The sequence below is a fragment of the Chiloscyllium punctatum genome, chromosome 16, assembly GCF_047496795.1.
Source record: "Chiloscyllium punctatum isolate Juve2018m chromosome 16, sChiPun1.3, whole genome shotgun sequence".
In the NCBI taxonomy this organism is placed as follows: Eukaryota; Metazoa; Chordata; class Chondrichthyes; order Orectolobiformes; family Hemiscylliidae; genus Chiloscyllium; species Chiloscyllium punctatum.
The window spans coordinates 5839206-5851469 of NC_092754.1; the positions used below are offsets into that span (position 1 = coordinate 5839206).

Consider the following 12264-nt stretch of genomic DNA (forward strand, 5'->3'; position numbering starts at 1 on the left):
TCTGTTTTGGAGCCACAGCTGTTTGTCATTTTTATAAATGATCTGGATGTGGGCGTAGAAGGATGGATTAGTAAATTTGTGGTTGAAACTAAGGTAGGCAGAGTTGTGGATAGTGCCAAAGGATGTTGTGGGTTACAGAGGGACATAGATAAGATGCAGTGCTGGGCTGAGAAGTGGCAAATGGAGTTTAATGCGGAAATGTGTGAGGTAGTTCACTTTGGAAGAAATAACAGGAATGCAGAGTCCTGGGCTAATGGTAAAATTCTTGGCAGTGTAGATGAAATGAGAGATCTCAGTGTCCAGATGCGTAAATCCCTGAAAGTTGGCACCCAGGTTGATAGGGTTGCTAAGAAGGCATAGAGTCCATTGGCATTTATTGGTAGGGGATTGAGTTTTGGAGCCACAAGGTCATACTTCAGCTGTACAAGACAGTGGTGCGGCCACACCTGGAGTATTGTGTATAGTTCTGGTCACCGCATTATAGGAAGGATGTGGAAGCTTTGGCAAGGGTTCAGTGGAGATTTACTAGGATGTTGCCTGGTATGGAAGGGAGGTACTAGGAGGAAAGGCTGAGGGAACTGAGGCTGTTTTTGTTAGAGGGGAAAAATTAAGAGGTGACTTAATTGAGTTATATAGGATAATCAGTGAGTTAGATAGGGTGGACAGTGAGAGCCTTTTTCCTTGGATGGTGATGGCTAACACGAGCGGACATAGCTTTAAATTGAGGGGTGATAGATATAGGACAGATATCAGGGATAGATTTTTTAACTCAGAGAATAGTAGGGGCATGAAATGGCCTGCCTGCAACAGTAGTAGACTCACTGACTTTAAAGCCATTTAACTGGCAATTGGACATCCATATGGATAATAATGGAACGGGCATCAGATTATTTTCACAGGTCAGTGCAACATCGAGGGCCGAAGGGCCTGTACTGCACTGTAACATTTTATGTTCTATGTTCTAATGATAATCCAGTAAAAATATAATTTTATTTAATTAATTCATGGGATGAGAGCATTGCTGGCTGGGCCAACATTTACTTCCAATCCCAGAGGGCAGTTAAGAGTCACTATCCCCTTTTTAATGATATGCCAGATGACAGAAATAATCCTTTACATGATTTATACTGACATTATAGATGTAACTCAGACCCCCATTCTAAAATCAGTATACTCTGTTCTGTTCACATTCCCAAAATAATTGTGTTGGTTCAGACATTTCCTTTGTGAACTTATCATGTTGCAGTTACACCTTCCTTCTTCTGGTGGCACTGTAGCTCTTCCACAGGGTGTGTTGAAAGCAGCTTATAATTAAAGGGTATTATAGAGTCATAGAGATGCACAGCATAGAAACAGACCCTTCGGTCCAACCCGTCCATGCCGACTAAGTTCTTTGGGGCTCTTGTGGCAAAGTGGCAGTGTCCCTACCTCTGAGCCAAGGGCACCTGGGTTCAAGTTCCACCTACTCCAGGTAACATCTCTGAATGGGTTGACTGAAAATGTCTTAAAGGTAAAAACAATGACGGCAGATGCTGGAAACCAGATTCTGGATTAGTGGTGCTGGAAGAGCAGAGCAGTTCAGGCAGCATCCGAGGAGCAGTAAAATTGACATCTTAAAGGTTGTTGTACTACATTCATTGTGCCCATACCCTGCATTTGAAATCCCACTTGCTCCAGGGGTGTGTAATAACAGACAGTCTGAGTTCAAGTCTTGGACTGCCCATGTCAACAAGTTGATGAAAGCAATCTTAAAATTGTTAGCCAAGCTTTCAATGATTGTGTATTATTCTTCAGGTGAAACACAGAGCACAAGTAAATTTCAAATTCTTGTTTTTCTTTCTCTTTGTATTATCATCCGTCCAGTGAATGTTGCTGATGCTGCTCATGTATTGCAGAGTGTAATTACAATGCAAAAACTGAAAGAAGTGCAGATGCTGTAAATCAGAAACAGAAATAGAAATTGCTGGAAAAGTCCAACAAGTCTGGCAGCATCTGTGAAGAGAAGTCAGAGTTAACGTTTCAAGTCAAGGGACCCCTTCCTCAGAATAGTGACCTGAAACATTAACTGTGACTTCTCTGCACAGATGCTATCGATCTGCTGAGTTTTTACAGCAATTATAATATGTTTGCTTACATAGCTTCCTTTGTAAATGTACACAAAGGAAATTATGACAGTAAGAGGCTGTCAGGACGTTCATGCAGATGCAAGATCTTTATTTTTAGTGGGAAAAGGGAAGATTGCTACTGTTTTGAGCTAGCACCAGTATGATGGGTCAAACTATTATTGTGCTGTAGTGTTTCTGCTGTGTGATATGCTTGTATGTGATGACACAGCAAGGCTCATCTCTGAATTATCATGTGAGGTTTATGAACAGTGGAAAGGTAAAGTTAACTAGAATCCTCAGTGTACCTGTTACCAATCACTCAGACTGAATGGGCAGAATTTTCATCTCCAATAACACTGAGCTAACGCACTTCAGGAGAACCAAAAGGAGCCAGTCTCCCTGACTGCAGGTGACATCCAGCTCTTAGCAACCAAAACACCAGGTGAATGGACTGACTTTCCCCAAAGCCAAGTACGTGACATTGGGAAATGGCTCTGCTCACAGTATCTAAATCAAAGCAAGCTCAACCTTGTATATCGCAATGTAATTATAATAACTGCACAGAGGCTGGTATCCTGTCACCAAGTCACCCTTTATTTACACCTACATTATACACGGGGTCTGACCAGCCAGCTCAAATCCAGTCCCTAGAGTGAGGAGACTCTCTGAATCACCTGTTTATACTGTCAGCCAGGGCTCCCTGATTGGCCCATGTTAACAACCCCAATCAGGGATCTTGTAGTCAATGAGATGCACCTGGCCCCAGTTCCAATCGCTACAGTAACTCTACGTGAAGTTACTGGAATTAATCTGCAGTGCTTCAGACAGCTCAGTTGTCATTACAAGTACAACCACTGATCCCAGGGAGCACGATGGACCTTTTCCATATTTCCATTCTCTTGGACATAGACAGAAAGCAAAAACAAGATTTAATGCCTGTTTATTTTCTCCAACTAATGTCATTTCACTTCTGTTATAAGTAAGAGCCATACTGCACTTAAAAAATTAACTCTATTTATCTCCCTACGGATGCTGCCAGACCTGTTGAGTTTCTCCAGTATTTGCTGATTTGATCTGGTCATTTAGCTCCTATTGTCACAGGTCCACAATCTCCCCAGCAGACAGTTTAGGACATAAGACCAAAAGCCAGTAGTAGGCTATCCAGCCTTTCAAATTTGCTCCACTATTCTGTAAAATTGTGACTGATTATTATGAATATTCTGTTGATTTCTTTCTTACCTGACATTTACGATTATCTAAACCTTTTGTATTTTCTTCAAATTCTTCCCCCACAGTAAACTGGACTTCATAGTTTCTGAATGTGCTTATGGTTTTGATAATGAAGGAATCTCCTTTCTGTTCAATAATCTTCTGAGGACTCAGCAGATTGGCAACTTTACGAGTTGCAAAGTCAATATCTACCAAAAGAACAAAAACTGTTATTTTTTAAAAATTTCTTTCATGGGTTCTGATAGTAACTATCAGGGATAACATTCATTGACCATTTGAACTTGGCCATTTCAGAGGCTGGTTAAGTGTCTACCACATTGCTGTAGGTCTGGAGTCACAAGTAAAGATGGCAGATTTCCTTCCCTAAAGGACATTAGTGAACTACTGTACCTTTGACAACAATTGACAATAGTTTCATGGACCCCCATTACTGGAACTTTCATGTTGTAAATGTTAATTTAATGATTGAATTTAAACTCCACCAACTGCTTTGGTGGGATTTAAGCTCATTCCCTCCCTAGCCGACCCAGAGCATTAGCCTGGTCCTTTAGATTACACACTCAATGACCAGGACCTCCCATACATTTTGTATGCAATTGGCTTCCTTTTAAACTGAGGAAGCAAACTGAGTTCTGAATCCCCACCATCCAGAGATTTTCAAAAACTATACCTGTACAAAGGGCAGGAGAGGGCAGGTATGTGAAAAGGCTGTGATGCCTACTGCAGCCTAATAGCTGGAGGATACTGACTCAACCTTATAGAAGTAAACAGAAAATTACCACAGGAAAAGCACACCGAGAACAAGTCAACACAGCAAGGTCAGAAAACTGAACATACAAATAAAGAACACTCCATGCCTCTTGGCATTTGAAGACTAATGGATAACACAAATACATCACAGCAACAAAAAGTTAATAGCCTTACAATGAAACATTTTATCAAGAGTCCTTTCATTCATAGAATGATATGGTATAGAGAAGATATGATGCCTCTACCATTTTTGTAGGACTATCAAATTAACCTCTTTCTCCTCCTCTAGTCATTTCTTTCTCTTTTCATTGATTTCTCCAATTTCCTTTACTATTGAATCTGCTTCTCTTTGCTCTTCCAAGCATCAAATCGTAGACTATGATAACCTGCTGTGTAAAGTATCATTCCATTGTGTTATCTATAGTAACTCCTTTACCTCCTCTTTCAGTCTTTAATCTATAGGATATGGGATCACCACAATTGACCAATATCATTGAGCACCATTTTATTGGGTTGGCCTGATAGCCATCCTGCCACCACACTCTATAGTTATCTCGACTGGGGACCACTGCAAGCTTGCTCACACTCCCACCAACATCCTCGAGTGGGACTGAAACCTGCAGCCTTCCAGATAAGAAGCAGGAGTGTGATTAACTGGGCCACTCTAGGTTACTGTTGCTGGTTGTTTCTTTTTTATCTTAGAGAGATGAGGAGAAATGTTTTCTCATGGAGTCATAAGTTTTTGAAACTCTTCCTCAAAAGCAGAGACCAGACCATGTATATTTGTAAGGGGGAAATAGAGATACTCTTGATAAACAAGGGTGTGAAAGATTATCAACTGTGAAATAACCCCACAGAGACCAATATCCACTCACCCTTCATTTATACGTGGAGAGACCTTGACTTTAATCCAGTCCCCACAGAACCAGCTCTCAGAGTGACCAGGATGTCTGACACTCCTGTTTATTTTTTTTCTTATTTTTTTACCCCCCACACTACTGCCCAACTGCGGTTGCTGCTGGTACTTTTATGAGTTACCCTTGAACTGTATTACCTGGCTACCAGTCCTTCTACCACTTGGAACTCTTTCCCCTTGCATTCTCTACAAAAGCTATACACAATTTTGAATGTCTCTATGAAATTTAATTTTTTTCTTTTAAGAATAATCTCATCTTTTTAGGACTCCCCAAATAATTGATGTGACTCACTCCATGTACCACCAACCAGGGCACTGTTGTATCTAGAACTCTTAGTGTTGGGGAAGCCTAGTGCAACACTCAAGGCTGAAGCATCTTCAAGCCAGACATGCCAAGTGAATAACCTATCTTGGTCACTCTCTGACATCCCCAGCATCAGAGATGCCAAACTTCAGCAAGCTTGATTCATGCTACGTGATATCAGAGAATAGCTGAAGATATTGGATACAGTGAAGGCTATGGGCCCTGACAATACTTAGGCAACAGTACTGAAGACTTGTACTCCAGAAATAGCTGTATCCCTCACCAAATTGTTACAGTCCAGCTACAATATTAGCCTCTGCAGACAATGTGGAAAATTATCCAGGTATGTTCTGTACACAAAAAAACAGGAGATATCTGGCCAATTACCATCCCATTGGTCAACTCTTGATCATCTGCAAAAGATGTCACTGACAAGGCTGTGAAGCAGCATCTGTTCACCAATAATCAGCTTGTGGGATCACAGATTGGATTGTCTGCTCCTGACCACATTACAGCTTTGGTCTCAACATTGACATAAGAGCCGAACTCAAGCAAAGAAGTGAGAGCAATTGTCTCTGACATAAAAACATCATTTCACCTAATGAGGCATTAAGTAGCCCTTGCAAAACCAGATTCACTAGGAATCTGAAATAACCACACAGAGGGTGGTATCCTATCATCAAGTGACCCTTTACTTACATGTGCACAGTACAGGGGCTGTGGCCAGCCAACTCAGAGTCAGTCCCTAAAGTCAGGAGCCCCTCTGAATCCCCTGTCAGCCAGGGGTCCCTGATTGGCCCAGACTAACAATCCCAATCAAGGTGCTCTTGGACAATAATATCCACCTGATTCCAATTAATACAGAATCATAGTAAACCCCTCCCCTGGTTGGAGTAAGACCTGATACAAAGAAAGATGGTTGTTGTTGCCTTAGCTGCAGGACATCTCTGCAGTGGGTCCTCAGGGTAGTGCCTGAGGCCTGACCATCTTCAGCTGCTTCTTCAATGACCTTCCCTCCAAATTAAGGTCAGAAGTGTGGATGTTCACCAATGATTGCACAATGTTCAGCACCATTCACAACTCCTCAGATACTGAAGCAGTCCATGTCCAAATGCAGCAAGTCCTGGCCAAATCCAGGTTTGGGCTGATAAGTGGCATGTAGCATTCATGCCATTTTACCATGAGCAACTCACCTTCTGACTCCCAAAAGCCTGTTCACCATCGACAAGATACAAATCAGGAATGTGATGGGATAGTCCCCGTTTGCCTGGATGGCTTTAGCTCCAAAAACACTCAAAGAGCTTGACACCATCCAGGAAAAAGTTTCCAGCATCTAATCATCTAATGCCTTCAAAATACCTAGTATCCTCCCTACCAATGCTCAGTGGTAGCAGTGTGTACCATTTACAAGGGGCACTATTGCAAATCACCAAGGCATTGTAAACAGCACCAATCAAATTCATGACCTTTGCTATTTAGAAAGACAAGAGCAGCAGACACATGAGAAATTCCCTTAATCACTCATCATCCTGACTGGGAAAAATCATCATTCTTTCAGTGTGGTTGGGTCAAATTCCAGGGAAATCCCTCCCTAACAGCATTGGAGATGTGCCTGCACACTGAGAACTGCAGTGGTTCAAAAAGGGAGATCACCACCACCTTCCCCAGTGTAACTGGGGATGAACAATAAATGCTGACCCAGCCAATGACCCATCAATTAACTTACAAATTAGATATCCACGTAATCCACATACCACAGGGGCAGAGTGAATCAAAACACTTTCAAAATTATCATCGTCCATTTACTTGAGCTCAAGACCAAAATTTAAAAATTAATTGCTCTTTAAAATTTTTACTCCAAGTTCTCTTTAGCAGATTAGTTGAAACATCCCAATTTCATTATTAGTTACCATTCTCCTGTTTGTAAGAGAAAGGAGCAGCAGAAAGCATTTACAAACCACCAAATCCCCATTTCCAGACAAAAGGAAAGACACTTACCTCTCCTGTTGAAAAGAAACATTACCCAACTCCGTGCAAAGTTGCGTCAGAATTCTACATTGAAATGTTTTCACACTCACCCAGGGCTTGCATGTAAGACTCGAAGTTGTCATTGCTGATAATGTTCCAGGTGCCATTGAAATCGGTCGACATTGTAGAAAATCAAAAGGTACAATCAGCACAAGTTGAAATGGAGAGGTAATGCCAGTGGGAGGCCAGTAGCTGTGAACCTGCAAACACTGTTGAGCAAATTCAACAAACTAACTGGAAAAGAACAGAAAGTGACCTATGGACAGAAACTGCCAACTAGACTGTAAGTAAAGGTCAGTATGGGCAGGCATTAAAACATGTAATTTCCCTCAGCAAATATAAAAGGACAGTGAACAAAAAATTATTAAAACTAGGTTCTGTTTTAAAAGTAAATACATAGATATGAGAAGCATATGAGGTGATGGCCTAGTGGTACTATCACTTGATGACTATGAATCCAGAGACACAGGTAATGTTCCAGGAGCCTGGGTTTAAATCGTGCCATGGTGGAATTTGAAGTCAGTATGGATTCAATACATTTGAATGAAATTGAATTCAATAAAGATCTGGAATGAAAGATCTAATAATGACCATGAATTGACTGTTGGGAAAACCCATTTGTTCACAAATGTCCTTTAGAGAAGGAAGCTACCCTTCTTACCTGGCCTGGCCTAGAGGTGACTCCAGACCCACAGCAATGTGATTGACTATCAACTGCCCCTCTGGACAATTAGAGATGGGTAATACATGCTGGCCTAACTGTGATGACCACATCCCATGAATGAATTTTAAAAAGGCAATGTTTTATTCCCTTCACTTTTTATCAATCTTGTTTTCCTTATTTGAAGGCATAGGAACCCAGCTATAGGGAGAGGCTGAACAGGCTGGGGCTGTTTCCCTGGAACATTGGAGGCTGAGGGGGGACCTTGTAGAGGTGTATAAAACCATGAGGGACACAGACAGGGTGAATAGCCAAGGTCTTTTCCCTGGGGTGGGGGAGTCCAAACCTCGAGCACATAGGTTTAAGGTGAGAGGGTAAAGATTTAAAAGTGACAACTTTTTCACACAGAGGATGATGCATGTATGGAAAGAGCTGCCAGAGGAAATGGTGGAGGCTGGTGCAATTAAAACATTTAAAAGGCATCTGGATGGATATATGAATAGGAAGAGTTTAGAGGGCCAAATGCTGGCAAATGGAACTAGATTAATTTAGGAATCGAGGACTACATGGCATCAGTTTAAGGTTAGAGGGGAACAAATAAAAGGGAACCTGAGGGGCAACCTTTTTATACAGAGGGTGGTACGCACAAGGAATGAGCTGCCAGTGCAAGTGGTTGAGGTGGGTACATTCTCAACATTTAAAAGACATTTGGACAGATACATGGATGGGAAAGGATTAGAAGGATATGAGTCAAGATGAGAGTGGTGCTGGAAAAGCACAGCAGGTCAGGCAGCATCTGAGGAGCAGGAAAATCGATGTTTCAGGCAGGAGCAGTGCTGGGAAATGGGGCTAGCATGGATGGACATTTTGGTCGGCCTGGACCAGTTTGGGCCAAAGGGCCTGTCTCTGTGCTGTAGGACTCTGTGACTTAATGATTTCTGGTTGGCATGGACAAGTTGGATCAAAGGTCTGTTTCCATGCTGCACAACTCTGTGGCTATGACTAAATATCAGACAGTACTGTTTGCGGATTCTTTCGAATGAAATGAACATAGGCATACTTATATTTTCCTGAGGTCAGGTATTCTGCATTCTGATTACAAAAAGAAAAGCATTACCTGTTGCATTCAACTTTTGCTCTTAACTTTTGTTAACACTCTTTCTGTTTGTGTCACTTATTAGGAGCATGGTATGTTTAATCATGGGAAGTGGCTGATGCAGAGATGACTATCCTTTCAGAGAAATATTTGAAGCAGGTTGATGGAATATGTTCAATGGGAACATTTTGGGATTGCTCTAACAAAGAATTGGCTGAAACATGGTATTGTGATTTTCTTCCTTCTGTGTTTGAAAAACGCACAGTTAAAAACAATGCAGGAACAAGACACACCTATCATTGTGCTCTTTAACTTTTCATTAACTCTTTGCTAACCAGAGGATGATGATGAAATGGAACTGTTGACTACCCATCCCACACATTGGTTTGTTGAAACAGTTAGTGAGACAGATTTGTGTAGTTATAGAGGACAGAATCAGACCCTTCAGTCGAACCAGTCCATGCTGACCATAATCCCAAACTAAACACCTATTTATGCTTGGCCCAAATCTTCCCAAATATTTCTAATTCACGTACTTATCAAAATGTCTTTTAAACATTGTAACTGTACCTGTGTCCATCACTTCCTCTGGAAGTTCATTCCACACATGAACTACACTCTGAGTAAAAGAAAATTGCCCCCATGCCTTTTTAAAATCTTTCTCCTCTCATCTTAAAAATATGCCCCTTAGTCTTGGAATCCCCACCCTAGGGGAACAACACTCACTTTAACTATACCCCTCATGATTTTATAAACTGTTATAAGGTTACTCCTCAACTTCCTCCGGTGAAAAAAGTCCCAGCCTCTCCCCATACTGCAAACCCTCTATTGCTGACAAAATCCCGGTAAATCTCTTTAGAACCCTCTCTGGCTTAATAATACCCTTCATGTACAACAGTGCATGTTGACACTAGGAGGTGGGGATTAGGAACCAGCAGAAACTCGAAGGCTGGACTGTTCTTTTTGCTGACGGGATATTGACTAGGTTGCGATCAATTGTCTGTGCTTGTGACTGCTAGCTTTCTCAATCTGCTGTCTCAGCTGAGAAGCTGAAAAGTTGGATTTGGAACTTCAGATGATTCTGAGAAACGCTGTTATCAGCTTCAGCATAGGTTTAACAGAAACTGCTGGGAAAACTCAACAGGTTTTGCAGCAACTGTGGAGAGAAATCAGAGTTAATGTTTCGGTCCAGTGCCCCTTCTTCAGAACTTCCTGTTTTTGTTTTTGTTTCTGATTTCCAGCACCCATAGTTATTTCATCTTTGTTTAACAGAATGTTGAGCTCACTCACATTCCCGCTGGTCCAGCAATGTTTCACAGGAAGTACTGAGTTGTGGAGACCAGGAAAGCGCAGTATCAGTCCCTGTGACAATGCCAAGGTAGCAGATTTTAGTTGGGTCTCCAATGGGTGAAATATTATGGGCAGTGACTTTTTCACCCACATATGGAGCTTGTGAACTACCTACCCTGGTACAAAGAATGGGAAAACTGGACCAATTTTGGGGCGGCACAGTGGCTCAGTGGTTAGCACTGCTGCCTCACAGCTCCATTCACCTGGGTTCAATTCCAGCCTCAGGCAACTGTCTGTTTGGAGTTTGTACATTCTCCACATGTCTGCCTGGGTTTCCTCTGGGTGCTCCGGTTTCCTCCCACAGTCCAAAGATGTGCAGGTCAGGTGAATTGGCTAAATTGCCCATAGTATTAGGTGCATTAGTCAGAGGGAAATTGGTCTGGGTGGGTTACTCTTTGGAGGGTCGGTGTGGGCTTGTTGGGCTGAAGGGCCTGTTTCCACACTGTAGGGAATCTAATCTAATTTGTTGCACAAATGTCTAAATTGGGAAAGTAGGGACAATACCTTTTCACCAAGTAAACTTTGAGTCCTGTCTGTCCACCATACATTATCTTTTGAAGACCTGATTACAACTGCAAGGTTATACACACATATACCTTTGACCCTATGCTTCTTCTTCAATTCCCTTGCTACAATTCTGCACCTCACCACCAACAAATTATCTACTGGCATGGAGACAATAAACCAGATGGGAGACTGTTCTGCCTTCAACCCAAAATCAAAAACTGTCCAACCTCCAACATGAAGCTTGCATTTATAGATTGTGCTCACCCAGAAACTAAGCTCCAGATCACTGCCCTACTCGCTCTTTGAAGCCTCTGATAAAATGCACCTTTCATGAAACACATGGAAACAGTGTCATCTCCCAAGCGGCTCCCACTGTCCCATTGATTAAAAAAGTCATAGAATCATAGAATCCCTACATTGTGGAAGCAGGTCGTTTGACCCATCGAGTCAACACCACCCCTCCGAGAGCATCCCACCCAGACCCTACCCTCTACCCTATTTCTGTAACCCTATATTTTCCATGGCTAACCCACCTAGTCTGTACATCCCTGGACACTATGGGTAATTTAGCATGGCCAATCCACCCGAACATGCACATCTTTGCAACTTTGAAAGTGTTGCTGATTTCCTGGAACATTTCAGCAGGTAGGGTTTTCCTGCCATTGTGAATCATACCAGCTACAAACAATAAACCATTCACAACCTCAGCCGCTACTCTCCAAAATCAGATTTCTCATTTTCGCCCTCTCTTCCTAACAAACTACAAAACATAAAAACAAGTACTTTATCTCCCTCTGAGTACCATTCACTTACTCGCCTGACCTAGTTCCTGTGCACTTCAATTCCTGTTGAAGGGCTTATGCCTGAAACACCGACTCTTCTGCTCCTCAGATGCTGCCTAACCTGCTGTGTTTTTCCAGCACCACACTCTCGACTCTGGCTCCTGAGCTGCCAAGCCTCCATCATTTTTGGAAACCTGAGGTCACCTCTGGAGCCCTGTCTCTGGATTCAACTCTTCAACAAGGTGGGACCATTTCCCATATCTTGGTAGCCTCGACAATCAGTATTCCAAATGCACATTGTTGCCATTTAAGTTACTTGTAGATCGGACAAGGTTCATGGGGGAGTTCATAAAATCAATCCCGACATGGAATGCTGCAGTTGGGGTCTTCTGCATCAGTGGTAACATGGCGTGATGCTTACAGAGTTTCATTGTCCCACTTTCCTGCTAACACCTCCGGTGAATCTTACAGCATAAGTCTCAATGGGATAATATTTTCATTGATTAGAGTGGTGCTGGCAAAGCACAGCAGGTCA

At 42.2% G+C, this 12264-nt stretch overlaps 1 protein-coding gene across 1 annotated transcript in view; it reads right to left on the reverse strand.

The window, feature by feature from the left end:
• Positions 1-12264, reverse strand: part of nmnat1 (nicotinamide nucleotide adenylyltransferase 1) — a 48896-nt gene that overhangs the window by 5687 nt on the left and 30945 nt on the right. The window contains exons 7-8 of the mRNA XM_072586872.1: positions 7384-7464; positions 3345-3523 (exon numbers count right to left, since the gene is read on the reverse strand). Of these exons, the coding sequence (XP_072442973.1) occupies positions 3345-3523; positions 7384-7464 (260 nt within the window). The remainder of the gene's footprint in view (positions 1-3344; positions 3524-7383; positions 7465-12264) is intronic.